A 22,402-nucleotide genomic window follows, 5' to 3' on the forward strand; every position below is an offset into this window, starting at 1 on the left:
GAAGCGCACCCTAGATGGGATTTTATCATTTTATGTCCACTGAAAGGGCACCCTAGAGGGCACTTTATCACTTTTTGTCCACTGGAAGGCTACCCAAGAGGGCGCTTTATCATGCTTATCCACTGGAAAGGCACGCTAGAGGGCAGTTTACCATGTTTTGTCTTCTGGAAGGGCACTCTAGAGGGCACTTTACCATGCTTTGACCAGTAGAAGGGCACCCTAGAGGGTACTTTACCACATTTTGTCCACTGGAAGGGCACCCTAGCGGCAATTTACCACCGTTTGTCCACTGGAAGGGCACACTTCAGGGCACTTTACCAAGTTTTGTCCACTAGAAGGGCACTTTTTCTCTACTGGAAGGCTACCCTAGAGAGCACTTTATCATGCTTTGCCAACTGGAAGGGTATCCGAGAGGGCACTTTATCACGTTTTGTCCACTGGAAGGCTACCCTAGAGGGCACTTCATCAAGCCTTTCCAACTGGAAGGGCACACTAGAGAGAACTTTACCACATTTTGTCCAGTAGAAGGGCATGCTAGAGGGCACTTTATCACATTTTGTCCACTAGAAGGGCACGCTAGAGGGCACTTTACCATATTTTGTCCACTAGAAGGGCACCCTAGAAGGCACTTTATCACATTTTGTCCACTAGAAGGACACGCTTGAGGGCACTTTATCACTTTTTCTCCACTGGGAGGACATCCTAGAGGGCACTTTATCACTTTTTGTTCACTGCAAGGATACTCTAGAGAGCACTTTATCATGCTTTGCCAACTGGAAGGGAACCCGAGAGGGCACCTTATCACTTTTTGTCCACTGGAAGGCTACCCTACAGGGAACTTCATCAAGCCTATCCACTGGAAGGGCACCCTTTTGTTCACTGGAAGGACATCCTAGAGGGCACTTTACCATGTTTTGTCCACTGGAGGGCCACCCTAGAGGGCACTTTATCACTTTTTGTTCACTGCAAGGCTACTCTAGAGAGCACTTAATCATGCTTTGCCACCTGGATGGGCACCCTAGAGAGCATTTTATCATGTTTTGTCTACTGGAAGGCTACCCTAGAGGGCACTTTAACATGTTTTGTCTACCGGAAAGGCGCCCTGTATCACTGGGAGGGCACTATATCACATTGTCTTGCACACTGGGCCACCCAAGAGGGAATATAATCATGTTTTATCTCCCATAGGGGCATCCAAGAGGGCACTTTTGCAGCATTTCTTTGAACCCCCACTGAGTCCACCAGTGCCTTAGCCCCTACCCCTAACTTTAACCATTAGCACTACATGCCTAACCTTAACCCTTAATCTATGTCCCTACCCTAGAATAGCCCCTTGAAGTAGGGAGGACTTGCAAAATGTTCCCCTCTACCACAAAGTTTCTCATGTTCTATATGAAGCCTTTCTCTCTCTCTCTCTCTCGCTCTCCTCTCTCTCTCTCTCTCTCTCTCTCTCTCTCTCTCTCTCTCTTCTCTCGTTTTCTCTCGCTCTCTCTCACACATACACACACACACACACACACACACACACACACACACACACACACACACAGGCTGATGTCTTTCATTCCTCTGGGACTGGTTTCACTTTATTTGTCCTGCACCTGTCCATTGATCCTGTTTTCCACATCTCTGTCTCTGTCTCCCTCTCTCTCGCTCTCTCTCTCCATCACTTCAAGGACAAGGTCTCGCTGGCAAGTGCTAGGCCTCTCATCTCTCCTCCTGACCCTTTCCATGTCATATACATGGCTAGACTTCAAACCTTCCTCTCACCGTAAAAGCTTTTTTTTACAGAGGGGTATGACTCTGATAATTGTAGCCATTGCATCATCCCGAGAGCAGATGGTATTCTGTCTTGGAAATTAAAGCTAGCAATTATTTGAAGGTATAGTTTTAGTTTTTTGGTATAATAGTGAAAGTAACTGAATTTTGACCAGATCACAGCCGTTATTGCCAATGAAAAATCATAAAAGCTGAGCCTGGAGGCTGAGGAGCGCCCATCTATCCCCCAAAATTCTCACCAACTTTTACCACTGCACCATAGAGAGCATCCTGACCGGCTGCATCTCAGTGTGGTATGGCAACTGCACCTCAGTAGACCAGAAAGCTCTGCAGCGGGTCATGAAGCCAGCCCAGCATATCACCAGTACCCAGCTCCCAGCCATAAAAGACAATGCTGCCTTCGAAGGGGTCTGAGCATCAGCAGAGATCCCACCCACCCCAACCATGGACTGTTCTCCCTCCTGCGCTCTAGGAGGCACTACAGGAGCCTCAGAGCCCACACTACCAGGCTCAAAAACAGCTTCTTTCCACAAGCTGTTGCCCACCTGAACCTGGCTACCCACTGAATGTCTGTGGATATTTTTAAATGTGTTGTACTCGTGCTCTTTTTTTTAAAACTTATTTTCAGCTTTTGGTCTTCATCTGTCTATAGCTTACACTGTGTTTTCTGTGTTTGTCTATGTCTGTCTTGCACTGTTTAGCAAAGCCACAGCCCTTATTTAATTTTTAACATGTGCCTGCACATTCTTTTCAATGACAATAAATTGAATTGAATGTATACAATTGTACATAATTATCTGGAATGAAACAGCTACAAAATTATAACAGAAGACTTTAAAACAATACTGTCACAGTTAGCTCAAACCATGAGATAGCAAGTTCCGAATATTGAACATGGTTCTTTATTACTTCACAACCCAATACTGCACTTCCATCAGTCCTCATGCATAATACAATGTGCAAGTGGAGTTAGGGAATACCAGGCATGTATTTCTGTCTTGGATGACCAAACCCCCAAAGAAACTAAGATGTGATAGGAGCAAATGAGACTGTCAGAGTATCTCAAACATTGGCGACGTAATACCAAGACAGGCTAAAACAATTTTGCACACATTTCTCAAACGAGTCATTCGAATGAACCAGAGAATGGCAGACACAGGGTATTTATGCACTGTGTAAAACTACAGAGGGAACAAACGACTTGCAGAAGGCTGCAAGTCTCCACAAAAGAGAGATGACAGAACATTACTAACTGTTCTCACTGCTCCTTTAAGAAATGCAGAGTGAACCCACTCACCCTGTGTGTGTATGTGTGTGTGTGTGTGTGATCAATAGGTGCTGTTGGTGCTGAGGGATCAGAATTGGCCTCTTTACAGCAAATATTCCTCCAGATCAGTTGAGGCAGCACAGGCTGCGGTGGTGTGACAGCACTGTTCTTAACTGTTAAAGGAAGACTATGAATGCCGTTTGTATATTGTGTGTGTGTGTGTGTGTGTGTGTGTGTGTGTGTGTGTGTGTGTGTGTGTGTGTGTGTGTGTGTGTGTGTTTGTGTGTGTGTGCGTGCGTGCGTGCGTGTGTGTGTGTGTGAATATAGACATCTGTAGTCACTAAGAAGTTGTGAGGGTTAGAGGGTATCCCTTGTTTTTCCACAGAGGTATTGTTTGGAGCTTTCTGTGATACGAGAAGATGAAGGAAGAAAGGAGAGTGCTGCAAGTGTTGAAAAGAGACAAGGGAGATGTGGGAGGGGGTGAAGTGATATATTGATGAATGGACTTGAGCGAGAGAGAGAGAGAGAGAGAGAGAGAGAGAGAGAGAGAGAGAGAGAGAGAGAGAGAGAGAGAGAGAGAGAGAGGAGAAGAGAGGACCAGGGTGAAAAAACAGGGAGTCACCTTGGGAGGGAAAATTGGAAAAAACGGCTGTCCTGGCAGACACAAAGATGACTCAGCTGTAATACAATTAAGGCCCGGGATTGCGTTACCTCGCTTTGGATGTGTATTTGTGTTGTGATATGCCACCACAACAGAAAATGCTGCATTTTTTTAGGTTGGGCCATCTCAACACCCACACTCTTTCATAAAGAATTACAGTGGAGGTCATGTGCATGCCTATGTGCAAGTGCACCACCAGGGATTTTGGGCCCTATGGTAATATATTACACTGACCAATAAAAAGTTATTAATGTGGAATCATCCTTACTTTCCACCCCCATACGGTGCGGCTATCTGTCCGTGTATGTGTGTGTGTGTGTGTGTGTGTGTGTGTGTGAGAGTGATTGAGGGAATGTGTGTGTGTGAGTGATTGAATGTGTGTGTGTGTGTGTGTGCGTGTGTGTTTGTGTGTTAAGGGTTACCAACTTAGTTTATGAACTAGCAATGAAACAAAGTAGTTGGTTATTTTGAGTCTGCTGGCTGTGAAAAAAACGAGTCGTCATACCTTCCTTCGTTGAAGTTTCCAGAACATGTCCTCCGTTTCTAAATAGCGTCATCTAGTGGACAGCCGGGGGGGGGACGACTAGAGTTGGGCTGTGCACTTTCTCATTAGGTCCGATGAGGGGCAGTAAGCAAGCGAAAAAGACCCACTGTATGACGTGACGTCACTTCCTGTACTCCGTAGCCCAGTGAGGGAACGTTCAAAAGAAGATATCGTTTCGGCCGAGGACTCCTGACGACAAGCAGGATAAACAGGGTGAACATGCCGATTACTTTGCTAGACAGATGGACCGAAGAAAATAACGACGTCGTGAAGAAATGGAACGTGGGTGTAAAGTTAGCTCACTTTCTTCAGCGAGGGCCGTGAATCTGTAATCTGTGGATGCTAGTCATAATGCTTTATATCGGTCTCAATGCAGCACTGGTAAATTCTCGTTGTGCAAGCTGTCTATGAGCACAGACAGTACTAAAGTGGATAGAGCTGTTGCTTTACGTGTCGCCAAAGTCATGAATGTGGTCTGTAATGGTCAAGTCCATTTTCATTAGCCAAGTATGATCACATACAAGTAATCTGACTTGGTATGTGGCTCTCGGTTACACATAGCGCATGCACACAGCAAGCTTAAATAAATGTAAATGAAATATGAGATTGGATATACACATCTAAGCAAATAGTATAAAAAGTAAACATGTAAGTACAAAAGTAAGAAAAGTAAGCAATAAAAGGTAGCCTGTATTAAGTATAAAGTAAGTACAAAAGTAAGAAAAGTAGGCTATAAAAGGTAGGTATGTATGAAGTATAAAAGTGGGAGTGCAGATTCAAGTATGAGCAGTATCAGGTGTATCAGAATAGGGGTGTGCGGTAAATAGGCTGCAATAGTTACTTGTGCTATTGCACGATAGCAAATAATTTTGCACTGAATTGCACAGATTATATTGGGTAGATTGTTGTTTAGAAAGATTGCTGGGTTTTTTTTTAGATGGATTGTTGTTTAGCTAGTACATAAACTTCTGAGTAGGTACTGGCTTATTGATAGTGACTGGACCTAATTGTTAGTGTTGTATGTTGTACATTGCAATATATTAACTGAGTAAAGGACTACACTTGAATTCTACTGGTTAGACCGTGTCCTTTTCTGACAGTTTCCAGTATCTAACACTAAGCTACAGCAGCTTAGTTTGTTTTGTTTTTTTCAGCAACAAGGACACAACTATAGTGGGGACCACAATCAGAGCAGACTGAAATGGTGTTCCTCTGAGTTTCACAAGCTTTTAAAGAAAATCCAAGGTTGTGCATCTCTTTCGAAAGTCACGTTTATTTTCCTATAGATTCAGCCCTATTTCCTCATCCTCCCTCATTTTGCCTTGTCATTCCTATGTCTTTTCCTCCCCTTTTCCCTTTACTTGCAGGTGTTCCTGCTGCAGCAGATCACTCCCAGCTGGAACTGACAGTGGTGTATAATGCCTGTGTGTTCTTAATTACTCAGACTCGATTTCCAGAGGCAGAGCTGCTCCTCATGCAAGGCCTGAAGAGAGGTTTGCCCTGAAATGATGAACAAACTATAATGTGTGATAAGAGTATGTTAAGGTGTCTTAGTGTTTAAAGAAGGTCCTTCATTCGAATCTAGCCCATCTGTGTGGAGTTTACATGTTCTTCCCATGTATGCATGGGTTACCTTCGGACACCGTTTTTTTCCTACAGTTAATAGGTAGATACTTTTTTGTCATAGAAGAGGATATTTGTTTTCATCCTTTGTAGAGAGCCTCACAGTGAATACATGTAAACATAGATTTACCTCACAATGTGCATAGAGAACAGGGGGACAGAGAGAACAGGGGGACAGCGATACCTTAACACAAAGAGTTTGGCGGTTCAGCGAGTTTTGCACTTCAATGGTAGAAGGAACAAATCTCCTTTTAAAGCAGCCCATGTCCTGGTGTACCTACCATCAGATGGAAGCAATGTGAAGAATAGGTTAAGGGGGTGAGTGGTATTATCAGTCATGGTTAGTGCTCTTTCTATCATGGCTTTGCTATTGAGGTCTGATAGGTTGGGGGTGGGAAGGCCAATGATTTTGGATGTGCTGTACAAGATCCAGATGAGCAGGTTCCTATCGGTGACAGTTGAAATGTTGCAGGAACAGTAAAGTATTATGGGCTGAATTATACTTTAGTACAGAAACAAGAGAGTTTGAGATTTAACATGCATGTTAAGCCGTGAACACACAATTTAGCCATGAAGCCTGATTTTGAAGATGTGAAGAGTGTGCACTGGTCTGTGCAAAATAGGGCAGGCCACCAAGGACAGTTGGCACACATTATCGTGTAGGCTGTGGGAGGTTTAAGATCCAAATCGTTCACCACCTGATCAAGCCTTTGACCAGTTGGAGATGTCACAATTACGTATATCAAACATGTTTGATTTTTACGACTGGCATCTGGGCAGGTCTGAGCTCATTGGCAAGTGTGTGCACCTCTAACTACAGTCAGAACTATTGTACTTGTCTACGACTGTCATCCGCAAAGTCATCTGTTAAATGTGTGTTGCCGAGTCTTTTTCCACTCGATTAGGACTTTAAAAGTCTTCTGGTGTGTTCCCAGCTTTAGATGAATTGGAATCTCTAAAATTGCCTGTAGGTAGGGCTGTGCGATATGACTAAAATCTCATATCACGATATAGGTCATTCATATCAGGATAACGATACATATCACGATATAGCACATTTTCTGTAAATTCAATGAATAAATAGTTTATATAAAATCCCTGACAGGGTACCGATGGAAACTGTAAAATCTGCTGTGGCGACCCCTGAAAAACAGGGAATAAACTGAAAGAAGAAGAAATAGCTTATATAAAATGACCATATGGAAAGGCCTATTTCTTATTACAGTTTGAATTATATACTCGACAAATAAAAGGTACTTACTCTTATTTGATTATTTTTATCTTTTTATTTAGAACCTTTGCGCAAATGTTTAATTAAGCATGTAACAAAATAATGTATTAAATATAAAAAGGTCAATAAATAGAAATCACTTTTCAACTATAGTTACAAACAAAATAAATATAGGCCTAAAATGTGAATATGGTCAAAAATATAAAACCCATCATATAATACTTTGTAACAGTAGAACTGTTTGAATTGTAGCGGCAAACAAAAATAAATACAGGCCTAACATACATAAATATTTGTATATAAAATACCAAATGTAAACATCTAACACTTTTAAGTTTAAACTATAGCAGCAAAATAAGGCTCACAATATAAATATATAAGACATAAGTAAACAAAATATTCTTTCAAGTTTGAATTATAGCATTATATGAAAACAACCCAAGTGCTATGAACAAAATAGATATTTGGCAACAATGCTTCAATGCTCTTGATATAACACGGCAACTCAACTTGAGTGAAGTGTTATCGGCTTGGCATTGTGTACCTTGGGGTCGAGTGTTCGCACCATCTCACAAAACCCCTGTTTCTCGACTGTGTAAATTGGGGCCATGTCTTTGCAGATGTAAGTTGCAACGGCAACCCCTTCCATCTTTGTGATTCTTTGACATAAGGTGTGCCGCAGGCAAAAGCCTTTCGTAACCTCTGAGTCCGGGGTTGGTTTTGAGCACTTGACTGTGCTTTTGCGGCTCTCATCTGTAGACTCTCCGTACTGTTTGACATGATTCTTGCGTAGGTGGTAAAAGACGCTAGTGGTGTTTGAGTCTGTTGTGGAGACCAGCATGCGGCATATTTTGCAAAGTACGGTTTTCTGGTCCGTGTCATACTTTTCATACCCAAACCAGTCCATATGATAGAAGTAGCCCCTCTTTTAGGTACAAGCTCCTCATTTTGTCCTGGCTGGTCGGAGTCCTTCTGTTCGGAATTACCCCATTCTGCGTTACGTTCACTGTCCTCCATGATTGCTTGTATTACCTTCATGCAAATTTCCCTCCTGCGACCATGTTGTGCAAAGAGCGGGAAGGGTCATCCAAATGAAGAAAAATATTGCCATAAAGAGTGTGGTTTGCGACTCAACAAAATAAACGAGAGCTTAATATGAAACGACAGATGTTTTCTGTCATCATATGATATATATCGTCATATTGCACAGCCCTACCTGTAGGTGTGAATGATGTATGAGTGACTGGGTGTGGGCTTTACTGGCAATCTCTTGATTGTGTTTCCTTGCCTTCTGCCCAGTGCCTGCTGGGATAGACTCCAGCCCCTTGCATCCCTGAACTGGATTAAGGGGGGGATGGATGGTGCCAATGTTACTGCAACTTCACCTCTTAACAAGTAACCATTCTCCACAAACCCCTCTCCTTTTCACCAGTTGTGGAGGTTATCGGGGGTGACCAAGTGACATCAGATCTGCCTGTGTTGTGGCAAGAGATTCTCAAATCCCTGGAACAATCAACCTTGCGTTCTTGCATCCTGCAGCTACTCTGTCTGCAGTGGGCGATTTGGCTGTCCACTTGCAGATTGGAAACCATTCAGGACCTTCAGGTGTGGCATTGCATCTGTTTCTTACATCAGAGTAGAAATAATCTGGGTTGTTTTAAAGACTGCAGTGATGTGACATGCCTCAGTCAATGAGAATGACTCACCATTCACAAGAATTGCCACAGAATAAGTTACATAACGGGCACTGTCAACTGTTGGATTGTGGATTGATAATGTAACCCTTAAGTGTCATAGCCATATTTGTGTGTGGGTCCATGCGTTCATGCAAATTGTTGCCCCTACAATTTATATTTTTTGTTTGTTTTCAACACATGGTTAACGTCAGATGAAGTTGTATTAATGAAATTAACATTTAAAGACCAATTAATAAAGAATCAGTTATTACACCAAAATGTTTTTTGGTCATTTGTTGCATTGAGATCCAGATCTGACAGACATGCACCCCTTGATTTTGACGCAAGGGCTTTACATGCTCATGTTCCTATAACAGTAGATTACTCATCATACTGTTACTAACAGAATGAATATGATTTTTTTTCCTGGTTTCCTTTCTGGGATGTAGGAAGAGCTTTGGGTTTTGTCTGAGGGAAAAGATGCTGCAGTGGAAGAGGAGAGGGGGTGTGTGGCAGTGGTTGAGTCGCCTGAAATTCCCCATGTGGTGTTGGACCCCAGAGTGCTAAATGAACAACTGCAGATCTGCACTGTCATTGCTCAAGGTCTGTATCAATCAGGGTTGTTGTTTCTAGAATGTTAGAGATGTGACACAATGTTCTTTGAATCATAAAATAAAAATGGGAAGAATAACACTTTGAACTTGAGCTGGCAAAAGACCTGAGCTCTACATTGATATTCCATTTTGGGAGCACATTTTCACTTTTTGCATGCATTTCTCCAAAAGAGTTCTGAATCAGGCAATCCATAACAGAAGCTGTGGTGATGTGATTATTTACTGTCACCTTTTCACCTTGGTCTCAACAAGAAAAATTACTTCTCAAAACTAAAAGTGGAAAGAGTGAAAAAAAAAATCTAAAATAATACTAGTATTATTACCATACATGATTCTTAAAATCAAAATTAAAAGTTAGAAATTGGTGGATCTGAGTCTCAGGAAACCACAAGGAGTGGTGGTTTAGTATTCATGAACCCTCAAAGGGGTTGCATGCACTTAAAGGTAAAAATGTCCTGTTAGAGTGTAACAACTTTTTTAGTGAATTAAACAACAACTAGTACACTGCTTGAGGTTGTAACTCTGCCATTTACTATAAGCATCTACCATACTGTTTTGCTGTCTTTTGTTTAGGGGCGGAGAGATTGAATGAAGGTCGGTATTCAGAAGCTCTGTCTGTTCTCCAGAAAGGTGTCTTTCCTCCAGCTCCCAGAGCTCTGTTAGCAAACATGCAGCTCCTGTCAGGCCTCTGCCTCGCCCGAATGGTACATATGCTAGAGAAACAGTCAATATGACAATAATGAGTATGTTTTTGTATTTGCATTTACTAATAATGGAGACCTGGCCATCACCATTGACAACACTGTGGTGACGCCAACTCGGACTGCGAGGAATCTGGGTGTGATCCTGGATGACCAACTGTCGTTTGCTGCAAATGTTGCATCGGTTGCTCGCTCCTGTAGATTTCTCCTCTATAACATCAGGAGGATTCGCCCATTCCTCACTGACGAGACGGCACAGGTGCTCATCCAGGCTCTGGTCATCTCCTGGCCGGACTACGGCAAATCCCTCCTTGCTGGTGCCCCGGCGTCGGCCATCAGACCTCTGGAGCTTGTTCAGAAAGCTGCAGCTCGTCTGGTGTTCAACCGCCCTAAGTTCTCCCACACAACTCCCCTTCTCATGTCCCTACACTGGCTCCCAGCAGCTGCTCGCATCCAGTTTAAGACTCCAGTGCTAGCCTACAGGGCAGTGAAAGGAACAGCTCCTTCCTATATCCAGGCCATGGTCAAGCCCTACACCCCCGCCCGACCACTTCGCTCTGCTGCCTCGGGACACCTGGTTGCCCCATCGCTCAGAAGCCCCTGCTGCCGATCGACCTGGTCACGGCTCTTTTCTGTCCTGACCCCACAGTGGTGGAATGAACTCCTCACTGATGTCAGGACAGCGGAGTTGCTGCCCATCTTTCGGCGCAGGTTGAAAACTCACCTCTTCAAGAACTACCAACCTGTTACTTGCTCTTAGCATTAATTGTATTCACTCATTTAAAAAAAAAAATCTTTCTTGTGCTTTTACTTTAGCACTGGTTTTGTTCTTAGATGGTTGTTTAGAGAGAAGATGCACTTATGACCTATGTTGACTAGTAGTTCTCCTGATTTCCTACGTTAAATGCACTTATTGTAAGTCGCTTTGGATAAAAGCGTCGGTTAAATGACTAATGTAATGTAATGTAATAATGTGAATGTTTTTTTTTCCATGTGTCTCTAGGGCCGCCCCCAGATGGCTTTGCTGTGTTACACGAAGGCTTTAGAGATGGACACTTGCTCTGTGTTAGCTCTGCACAAGAGCATGTTGATCTACAGACATCTAGGCAACACACAGGCTGAGATACAAGCTCTACAGCTACTATATTCCGTGGGTAACACACACATATATGCAGATACCCACTAGATATACTCATTACTACATGTGTCTAGACCCCTCTACTGAAATATTAAACCTGTCTTGTTCTCCAGACTCTGATGTTGCCCCATGCCACAGATCCTGCTCCAGTTGGAGCTGATCTTCTCCCCTCTTCCTTACTGCTCCGCAGTCAGTCTCTGAGCAGCTTGCTCTCAGTCCCGTCTTCCCTCAGCATACTTCACAGCCTGGCGCTGAAGTGCGCTCTTCATGGACGGTGAGAAGACCAGAAGGCAGCTTAGAGTCTGTCTGTCAATCTCCTTTACAGCTGATACTACTCAATAGCACAAAGGGTAGATTGATTTGAGAACAGTGCACACTGCAGTACACACTGTGGTAGATTTTTTTTTTTTTTAAGTAAATGACTATGGTTAATGTCTCTGCAGGGTATCAGAAAGTGTGGAACATTATCTGGACCTTCTGGCTGCCTATCAGTCAAATGACAAACACACAGTACGTCCTCAATCACCATCTAACATACGAAATCAAGAAGTTTACAAAGAATTTCAGTTACGGGATTACAGTTATGTAGAACCTTCCTCTGAGTATTGTGTGTATTCCCAAGTCATTCACAAGTAGGAATAATGCATTTGCCTCAGGTAAGATTAATTGCTCTCCATGCTGACTGATAGCTTCTTGCTCTGGCTGTCTGTCTCAGGTGTGCACTGCGGCCCCTCTCCTCCCCAGGTCACCTGAGCTCTATCTGGAGGCTGGCACTGCTTTACTTATGGCGCGACGACCTGCCGACTGCATGACTCTTTGTGATGAGGTCATCAGCACAACGTTGGAGCTGCTGCCAGAGAAGCTGATACTGGAGGAGCCACTGCCGGAGAGTGGCTGTGAACCTGTGTCTCTGTCACCAGATAGGCTTGGCTCACCTCAAGATAGGCTGGATATGTTTATCTGGGTTGGAGCTGCATACCTCCTCCAGGCCGACTGCCAAACCCACCTGAAAAACTGGAAACAAGCCGTGGCTCATTACACAAGGTCAGAGAGATGTAAACATCTGTATTTTTTTCATTTGCTCTTTTCATAGTATACAACCTGAAAGAAAGATTCTGTTCTGTGTCAAAGGTGTATCAACCTGCTGGTGAAGGTGCATATTATTAAGAAAGGTAAGTAATTTCAGCATCCTGGAGTAGGGCTGTACTGAATAGTTCGAAGCTTCATTCGTAACTTGACATTCAAATTATAAACCAACATTTGAATGCTGCTCAGCTTTTCTTTTCTTTTTTTTATCTATTCATTCTGTTTAAACCAATGGGGTATTTCTGTACAGTTGCAGATATCTGCATTCGTTCGGCGCGCAAGACGTCATCACTTTTTCATACCAACATTAACTGTAGAAAGATGAAGAACTCACCGGTTTGGAAGCATTTTAAGATTGCTAATGATCCTAAAAAAGTGCAGTGCATTGAAATGTTCTGATTATATTGCCATTTCTGTCATAGCATCTATTACCACTACTACTACTATTAATACTTTTGGCTGCTCCCGTTAGGGGTCGCCATAGCAGATCATCCGTTTCCATCTCTTCCTGTCCTCTAAAAATACCACACCTCCTCTCTCGGGACCCTGTCATTTGCTTTCTCTAAATCCACAAAGACACACTATAACTCCTGACCTTCTCTATACTTCTCCATCAACATTGTAGTTGCTACAGCTCTGCACACCCTTATATCACCCTTATTCTTGAAAGTTGGTACCAGTATACTTCTCCACTCCTCAGGCATCCTCTCACTTTCTAAGATTGTGTTGAAAATTTTCATTAAAAACTCCACTATCATCTCTCCTAAACACCTCCATGCCTCCACAGGTATGTCCATTTCTGTCGTAGCATAATGTTGCTAAAAGCCTAAAGGTGCGATTATTATTTCATCATTATTTCATGTCCTTATTGGATTAGCCTACAGGTATTTATGCCGCCGAATCTTCTTCTTCTGCTTTTTCTTCTGCTTCTTCTTTAGGCTGCTCCTGTTGGGGGCTACCGAAGCATCTCTCCTCCACACATGTCCAAACCATCTCAATCATGCCTCTCTTGCTTTGTCTCCACACTGTCCAACCTGAGCTGTCCCTCTTATTTATACTCATTCCTAATCCTGTCCATGTTGGTCACTCCCAATAAAAATCTTAGTATCTTCAACTCTACCACCTCCTGTTTTTTCCTCAGTGCCACCGTATCCAAACCATGCAACATACATAGCTGGTCTCATTTTCACTACTCTTGCTGGTACCCTTTTGTCACAAATCACTCCTTGCACTCTTCTCCACCCAATCCACCCTGCCTGCACTCGCTTCTTCACCTCTCTTCTGCACTCCCTGTTCCTTTGAACAGTTGACCCCACGAATTTAAACTCATCCACCTTTGCCACCTCTACTTGCATCCTCACCATTCCGCTGTCTTCCTTCTCTTGTTCATGAAGATTTATTCCGTCTTGCTCCTACTGACTTTCATTCCTCTTCTGTCCAGTGCATATCTCCACCTCTCCAGGCTCTGTTCAACCTGCTCCCTAATCACTACGGATCACAATGTCATTTTGCGAACATCATAATTCATGCAGACTCCTGCCTGATCTTGTCTGTCAACCTGTCCATCACCATTGCTAACAAGAAAGGGCTCAGAGCCGATCTCCTTGATGTAATCCCACCTCCAACTGGAACCCATCCGTCATTCCTACCGCACACCTCACCATTGTCACACTTCCCTCATACATACCCTGCACACTCTTCTGTCACTCCCAACTTCCTCATACAATACCACACCTCTTTCGGCACCCTGTCATATGCTTTCTCTAAATCCACAAAGATAATGTAACTCTTGACCTTCTCTATACTTCTTCATCAAAACTCTCAAAGCAAACATCGCACCTGTAGTGCTCTTTCCTGGCATGAAACCATACTGCTTCTCACTAATCATCACCTCACCTCTTAACGTAGCTTCCACTACTGTTTCCCATAACTTCATGCTGTAGCTGATCAACTTTATACCTCTATAACTACTACAGCTCTGCATATCACCCTTATTCTTGAAAATCAGTACCAGTACACTTCTCCACTCCTCAGGCATCCTCTCTTTCCAAGATTGTGTTAAACAATCTTGTTAAAAACTCCACTGCCATATCTCCTAAACACCTCCATCCCTCCACAGGTATGTCATCTGGACCAACTACTTTTCCACTCTTCATAGCTGCCCTCACTTCATCCTTGCTAATCCACCGCACTTCCTGATTCACTATCCCCACATCATCAAACCTTCTTGCTCTCTCATTTTCTGCATTCATCAACCCCTCAAAGTACTCCTTCCACCTTCTGAACACACTTTCCTCACTTGTCAGCAAATTTCCATCTCCATCCTTCATCACTCTAACCAGATGCACATCCTGCCCAGCTCGGTCTCTCTGTCTAGCCAATCAGTACAAGTCCTTTTCTCCTTTCTTAGTATACAACCTCTCATACAACTTGCCATATGCCTTTTCCTTTGCTTTCGCCACCTCTCTCTTTGCCTTACGCTGCATCTCCTTGGACTCCTGTCTACTTTATTCATCTCTCTGACTATCCCACTTCTTCTTCGCCAACCTCTTCCTCTGTATACTTTCCTGTACTTCCTCATTCCACCACCAAGTCTCCTTGTCTTCCTTCCTCTGTCCAGGTGACACAGCAAATACCTTCCTAGCTGTCTCCCTCCCTTGTTCTGCAGTGGTTACCCAGTCATCCGGCAACTTTTCACTACCACACAGTGCCTGTCTTAACTCCTCCCTGAACTCTACACAACAGTCTTCCTTCTTCAATTGCACCATTTGATCCTTGGCTCTGCCTTCACTGTCTTCCTCGTCTTGATTTCTAAAGTCATCCTACAGAGCACCATCCGATGCTGCCTTGCTACATTCTCCCCTGTCACCACCTTGCAGTCTCCAATCTCTTTCAGATCGCGCCTCCTGCATAAGATATAGTCCACCTGTGTGCACTTTCCTCCACTCTTATACATCACCCTGTTTTCCTCCCTTTTTTTGAAATACGTATTCACCACAGCCATTTCCATCCTTTTCGCAAAATCCACCACCATCTGTCCTTCCACATTCCTCTCCTTGACACCACACCTACCCATCACCTCCTCATCACCTCTGTTCCCTTCACCAACATGCCCATTGAAATCCACTACAATCACCACTCTCTCCTCCTTTGGTACCCTCTCCACCACTTCATCCAATTCACTCCAGAATTCTTCTTTCTCTTCCATCTTACATTCAACTTGCGGGGCATATGCACTGATAACATTCATCAATACACCTTCAATTTCCAGCTTCATACTCATCACTGTGTCCGCCACTCTCTTCACCTCCAACACACTCTTGACATACATATTTATGTTTACTAAACTGACGAGTTATATTAATTAAAGTTGATTTAATCTGATGAATCACTTTTTTCAAATTGAGGATTTTCTTTGAGGGTTTTTTTTTAGGGTTTTATGATGACATCATAAAATATGATGACACATTCGAAGCGTCGTTTGATCTCAAACCTCAATAGTAGCTTTGAATGTAAAAAAAAAGACATTTGGTACAGCTTTACCCTGGAGCTGCTGTCTTCTATTTTAGTTCGTGTTATCAGGGTGCATTATCGGCTAATCTGGTGTTATTTTATTTTGTTGGTGAGGTATTATGTGTGTTGATGTTCAACAACAGATTTCCAGCCCCAGATCTCCTGTTTAGACATGGCTGGCAGGCAGAGGTCTGACACGCATACCCTCCAGAGGTTAAAGGGGCTTTCCCTAGCTGGTAGGGGTATCATCTTTGTGCAGAGGGACCAACTCAAAGAAGCACTTAGGGACCTCCAGCTCAGCCTACAGATGGCCCCAGGTACATAAACAACATCTGCAACCTTGTGACTTCTAAAATGTTGTGTGTATCTTCTAACGTTTTTCTTTTGTGTTTGTCATTACACTATTTGGGCTGATCCAGAATGTGTGAGTGCAGGGCTTTGGCTTGGTGAGGTGCTATGGCGACTGGGGAGGAGACAGGAAGCAGCAGCCTGCTGGAAAAGGACATGGAGCTGTAGCACAGAGTCCTTAACAGTGTAAGAAACTATCATTATGTTCACTGATGGGTGCTCACTAGAGGTAAATTTACTGTATCTACTCCCAGATTTGCCATGATAGTTGGAGGGGGGGAAGTTGATCACAGTGTTGGTTGGGCTTGACAGTCAGCAAATATGATCGGGGCTCACAGATTCAAGCTTATCAGATTTAACAGCATAATGACTTGGACTTGACTTGTTCTCGGACAATGTGGACTAATTTTTCAAGGCTGGTTGAGTACAAGACTTTAATTTCCTTTTTTTTTTTTGAAATGAGTACCGAACATCCTCTGAGGAGATTGATAAAATCCAATCTAGTCATCTAATTTTTCTTTTTTCATTCTTAATAACGTATATCGCTGCAACATCGGAAAATTGGAATCTGAAACATTCCTGTGTTGGCGGAGGAACAAATAAGCCTAACTAATAAGTACAGTGTAATGAAATTTTGACTTTTACTACAATAATAGATTAGTACTGCAGTTTCAGTCATAGTGTTTAATTAGACATGCAATCTTCTGGTGCCAATCTTTACATAAATTTTGGCCCCATTGGTCTTGAGTTGGACTCCCCATCTTAAAGACTTGACTCTTATAAGGTTTGCCCCCCCCCCCAATATTGTTGTGGACTTTGTCTCGCCCCGGGTGGTCATGACTACAAGGCTATTATCTACCTCAATCAACTCACAGGCCAATCTAGGCTGACCTCATTTTATTTGTTTGACATTTTTTTGAGGGTTTTAAAAAAAGTCTTAAGCGATCAGCAATACATTGTCAGAGCAGAGACTAGCCAATGAAAGCTGAGTTTAGTATGAATTGTGGCAGGCTTAAACTGTAAAATTTGAGAAATGACACAAGAAGATAAAATACATATAAACAATAAGGATTTACTTACAATCAATTTTTTGTATTTTTTTTTCCATTTATGTATTGATTTATTTCCGGCACAGCAAGGTGTTTATGGCCATCTGCCATCATTGTTAGATCAGTTGGTGTTATGCTGGATCATATTAATTCCTGTGAAACTAAAGGTGCTGATGTCAGTGGCGTGTAAGGAACCAGTTCTGTGATCTCAACATTCATTGGATATTCTAGTGCAGTGTTTCTCAACCGGGGGTCCGCGGACCCCTAGTGGTCCGTGGTGTAATTGCAAGGGGTCCGTGAAAATAAAATATCTTTAAAAAAAAGATCCTATGACATTTATAGAAATAGGATTATTTTACTCAAATGTGACTGAGACCTTTATCTACCTAAACTATAAAGGGTAACAGGACTTTTTTCTCTAATTACATCTGTTTCACAAGTGTAATTTATTGTATTTTAATAAGAGATCTCGCTCCCGTTTGCATTGTTAAAAGTTACTGCATAAAAATTCTGTTGTTACATATATCTGAAAGTTACTGAATACATATTCTGTTTTGTTACATATATCTGAAAGTTACTGCATAAGAATTCTGTTTTGTTAACTGAAAAGCTCTTATTTTTGCCCGAAAGAGTGAATAAATGCTATAATGCAATTTAAAATGCAGTTTCTACCCCTCCCCCAAGATCAGGTGGAGGGGTCCTCAGGGTAGATCAAAAATATGCAGGGGGTCCAGGACCTCAAAAAGGTTGAGAACCACTGTTCTAGTGTGTGCCATACCTTAGCTGATCATCTAGAGTTCAGGGTCTATATTTCAGCTATGAACACATAACAAAAGAGCAAATGAGAGAGAAATATTGATTGTTAGTTGTCAATATTAACTTGCCTCAAAAGTTGCACATCAGTCATGCCATGGGATTGCTCTGGGAGCTTTAGGTTGTTACCTGACATTAACTCGCTGTTAATATTTTGTATTACAGGAATTTTCCTCTGTACCTACAGGAATCACAGTCTGTCCCTTTGCTTGACTCCACTGACCTCCGACACAGAATAGAGGAACTCAGTCACAAGAAGAATACACCATTACATACTGAACAGGATTAGCTCTCTGGTGACTTATGAACTGAAACCCATACTAATATACAACCATGCACCCACTGAGTCAGCAGGGGGGAAAATGACAGTGCTGATCAATTTGCCCCTGATAATGAATATAGGATTGGTAGTAAACCTGTCAGGTAGTGTATGTGTTATGTATGATGGGGGGGGGGGTGTCTTTGGAACTACTTGGCCAATAAGGACTTAAGTGGGCTTGGAAGAGACAGATGAGGATATTGCACAGTCAATCTTAATGCCTTTGAACATAAACATATAACAAACCATGTGCTACTTCTGTTTGGAACTATGTTTGTATTGGTTACTTGTTGGCATGTAGTTTTATCTACTACTACTTTCGGGTGCTCCCGTTGGGCGTTACCACAGCAGATCATCCGTTTCCATTTCTTCCTGTCCTCTGCATCTTCCTCTGTCACACCAGCCACCTGCATGTCCTCGCACACCATATCCATAAACCTCCTCTTTAGCCTTCCTCTTTTCCTCTTCCCTGTCAGCTCCATATTCAGCATCCTTCTCACAATATACCCAGCATCTCTCCTCCACACATGTCCAAGCCATCTCAATCTTGCCTCTCTCGCTTTGTCTCCAAACCACCCAACCTGAGCTGTCCCTCAATATAATCATTCCTAATCCTGTCCTTCGTCACTCCCAATGAAAATCGAAAATCTTAGCATCTTCAACTCTGCCACCTCCAGCTCCACCTCCTGTTTTTTTGTCAGTGCCACTGTCTCCAAACCATATAACATAGCTGGTCTCACAACCATCTTGTAAACCTTCCCTTTAACTCTTGCTGGTACCCTTCTGTCACAAATCACTCTTCTCCACCCACTCCACCCTGCCTGCACTCTCTTCTTCACCTCTTTTCTCCACTCCCCGTTACTTTGGACAGTTGACCCCAAGTATTTAAACTCATCCGCCTTTGTCCCCTCTACTCCTTGCATCCTTACCATTCCACTGTTAGTGGAGGAACAAAACCCCCAAAACTTGGAGGTACCCCTACCCGGGGTACAGCAAATGCTGACAGTTTTTTCATAACTTTAAGGTGTCCCCTTCATGAAATGGATGGTCAGCAGTGTTACTTTTACTGCAAACATCATGAAATTGATCCATGAAGTGATTTACCACATAGGAAAAAAAGTGCAAAAAAAAACGCCCACCCTAAAAGAGGGAGTTCCAAGTTAATCCTTTGTCATTTTCTACCTGATGCTTGTTTTTACATAGAACTTGCTCAGAAGGTCTACAGGTAGTGTCTACATCGCAAAGTAACCAAGATGCCAATACTTGGTTCTATAGTAAACCAGAAGCCTTTTATATAAGATTTTATTATAGGCGGAAAAAGCAAAAAGGGATTTTTTTCTAAGGATTATTCACTTGTAATCCTCGTCCTACTCTTCTATCAGGGATAGAACAAAACCTGACCTTGTTTTATCACATGTTTAACATGTACCCTTCATGAAATAGATGGTCAGCAGTTTTACTTTTACTGAAAAAGTCATGAAATGTATCCATGAAGTGATCCACCACATAAACAAAAAGAGCAAAAATGCCTACCCTTAAAGAGGTGGTTTCAAGTTCATCCTATTATTTTCAACCTGATGCTTTTTTCAAACATCAAACTTGCACAGTATATTTTTCTGATGAGTATTCACTTCTCTCTATTATGGTAAGAAAACCTGACCTTGGTTTTTTCAGAACTTTGACTTGCCCCCTTCATGAAATGAATGATCAAACCTTTAAGTTTTAATAGAAAAAATGGTTCAATAAATTGATTCACCACAAGGTCCAGGAAAGTATGCGTCCAGTGCATAAAGCAGAATACTAGCTAGCTATTAAAATATAGTTTAATAGCAGTTTCATTTAATTTTTAAATTAAACAGATATAGTCTGGGCTCAAATTAAGAAAATACCACAAAGTACTGATATGAACATGTACCTTGCCTTTGGTCTTTTGAGGCAGTAAAAGTGAGAGGACTTGGGAATTTTAAAGTGTGAAGGCAAACTGACAAATTGCAGAGCGCGTGAATTTATGTGAATGTATCAATTTGGAGATTGGACTAGACAGCAAAAAAGTGCGGGAATTTAATGAGTTAGGGAAAACTGACCAATAGCAGAGCATGTGAATTTATGTGAACGTATCAATTTGTATCAATTTGAAAGTAAACATTGATAAATGCGTGCTCGGTTCATCAACCAAGATATAACAAATACCCTCGGGCAGATCAATAACCCTTAAGTCCTGACGCTTTGAACGACAAATCAGATCGTCCACAGCCGCTTGAAGTGTAGTTTGCTCTTCGGTCATCGAAGCCACCTTAGACCGCAGCTGCACGACTTGCTCCAGGCTGTTGTCCGAGTAGGTCGAGAGGGTAGTTTCCATCTCCGATATAGTAGAGGTATGTTTGGCCATGGTTGTGGTAATGGACTCAAGAACTGAATGAATCGGGGCGAGAGCCTCGTTCATCTTGGCTGTGAGTTCAGCAGTCATGCTTTTCCTGGATTTTTCCAGCTCAATGATCAGCGTCTCCAACGTGGGAGGGGGCCCGGTCGCCTCTTGCTAACGTTAGCCTCGTCTTCGGAGAACAAAGAAGTCCGCTGCGCCTGACTTTTTCCGCTCGCTCGGGTTGATGTGGTCATTTTGATGCAAATTAGCTGATTAAATCAAACCGTTGCACTAAAGGTAGACTTTAAATATAATTAACAAAAATCGTTGAAATTGTACGAGAGGCAAACGCCGTACGTCTTTCCACTACATAGTCCAACCGGAAGTCCCCTGTTTATTGACTTCTACGAGGCTTTTGATACGATTGAACATGATTTTATCTTTAAAGCCATTCCCTTTTTTGGTTTTTGAGAATATTTTCAAAATGCAATTTGGACACTATAATGGCTGTTCCAGCTCTGTGAAGTTATTGCAAGGTACATCAGAAAGATTTAACATTCATCGTGGTATTAGATAAGGCTGTCCAGTATTTCCATTTTTATTTTTGTTAATTATCCAAACAACAGCTACTCATCTTAAAAAATAAATAAATCACTATTCCCTTCCTAGGAATTAATGCAGTGGGGAAGAATTTCAAACTGTGTCAACTAGCAGGTGATACTGCAAATTTTCTGAACAACCAAAGTCAGGTTTCAAAAGCAGTGGCTTGTATAAACGAGTTTACTAATGTTTCAGGTTTAAAGATGAACTTGGATAAATGTGTCTTATTCCCAATTAAACCTTGCGATCTATCAGATTGTTATGGGATTTCAGTTAAAGAAAAGGTGACTTAGGTATTGTTATTTGTAAGAATTTGGAACAACAATCAAATTTTGATCCTATTATTGAAAAAAACAAAATTGAAATGGAATTCATGGTTAATGAGAGACATTTCAGTATTTGGTAGGGTTCTGTTATCCAAAACAGAAGGAATCTCTGGGTCAGTATATGTATCATTGTCGCTCAGTGTCCCAACAAATGTTACTAAGGAATTGGATAAGATGCTATATGATTACATTTGGAGGGGAAAAAAACATTAACTTAAAAAAATAAGTTATTAGAGGTAGTAAAGAACAAGGTGGTTTTGAAGTCTTGGGATTTTTTTTTTTTGAAAATGTGTTTATTGGCATTTACAATTTCAGCATATACGAGTTGCATATTGACTAATTTAACACAATAATGTCAGGGTTCCTAGTGTTTTCTACGTTTTCCTCCTTGTTGTCTGTGCTGCTGGTCCCTCCCCCTTCTGTCTGTCTGGAGGTTGGCTGGGAGCTGGGCGGGGCTGGAGCTAATCACCTGCACACCTGTCTTCTATCAAGCCTCATCAGTCACCTACTCTCCTGGTCCATAAAACCTGGTTCATTCTCCCACTCGTCTCCAGATCGTCTGCTTACCTTTGTGGTATAGTTGCATTGGCTCTGTGTTTGCGTTTATCTCTGTGCCAGCCGTGTGCTGTTAGTACTCCCTTTCTGTGTTGTGACCATCAGCTTCCATTCCTGCTCCTGCTCTGTCTCCAGCCGTCCTTACCCAAGACCCAGCTCTGCCCTGCTCGACCAGCCTCCCGTCCGCCTGCCTCGTC

The 22,402-nt window shown here is 42.4% G+C and overlaps 1 protein-coding gene across 2 annotated transcripts; it reads left to right on the forward strand.

The window, feature by feature from the left end:
* Positions 1 to 4,446: 4,446 nt before the first annotated feature.
* On the forward strand, positions 4,447 to 18,574 carry fancg (FA complementation group G). Of its 2 annotated transcripts, none has more exons than XM_056291104.1 (14): positions 4,447 to 4,533; positions 5,406 to 5,496; positions 5,619 to 5,744; positions 8,538 to 8,710; positions 9,231 to 9,384; positions 9,969 to 10,099; positions 11,100 to 11,246; positions 11,348 to 11,508; positions 11,678 to 11,744; positions 11,950 to 12,278; positions 12,366 to 12,406; positions 15,977 to 16,150; positions 16,253 to 16,367; positions 18,209 to 18,574. In XM_056291104.1, the coding sequence occupies exons 1-14, from the start codon at positions 4,471 to 4,473 to the stop codon at positions 18,330 to 18,332; spliced, it is 1,896 nt and encodes a 631-aa protein (XP_056147079.1). In that variant the 5' UTR covers positions 4,447 to 4,470; the 3' UTR covers positions 18,333 to 18,574. The 2 variants fall into 2 exon arrangements, with proteins under 2 accessions (XP_056147079.1, XP_056147086.1); XM_056291111.1 differs by having other exon boundaries at positions 18,231 to 18,574.
* Positions 18,575 to 22,402: the final 3,828 nt, after the last annotated feature.

This window comes from Lampris incognitus, chromosome 1 (assembly GCF_029633865.1).
Source record: "Lampris incognitus isolate fLamInc1 chromosome 1, fLamInc1.hap2, whole genome shotgun sequence".
Lineage (NCBI taxonomy): Eukaryota > Metazoa > Chordata > Actinopteri > Lampriformes > Lampridae > Lampris > Lampris incognitus.

What these genes read in the sequence shown, in the direction of transcription:
- fancg (XM_056291104.1), top strand. Translation starts at nt 4,471, where the DNA reads ATGCCGATTACTTTGCTAGACAGATGGACCGAAGAAAATAACGACGTC. An exon ending in AAGTGCGCTCTTCATGGACG is followed by an intron (nt 11,509 to 11,677) that starts GTGAGAAGACCA and finishes ATGTCTCTGCAG; the next exon opens with GGTATCAGAAAGTGTGGAAC. An exon ending in AGTCAAATGACAAACACACA is followed by an intron (nt 11,745 to 11,949) that starts GTACGTCCTCAA and finishes TGTCTGTCTCAG; the next exon opens with GTGTGCACTGCGGCCCCTCT.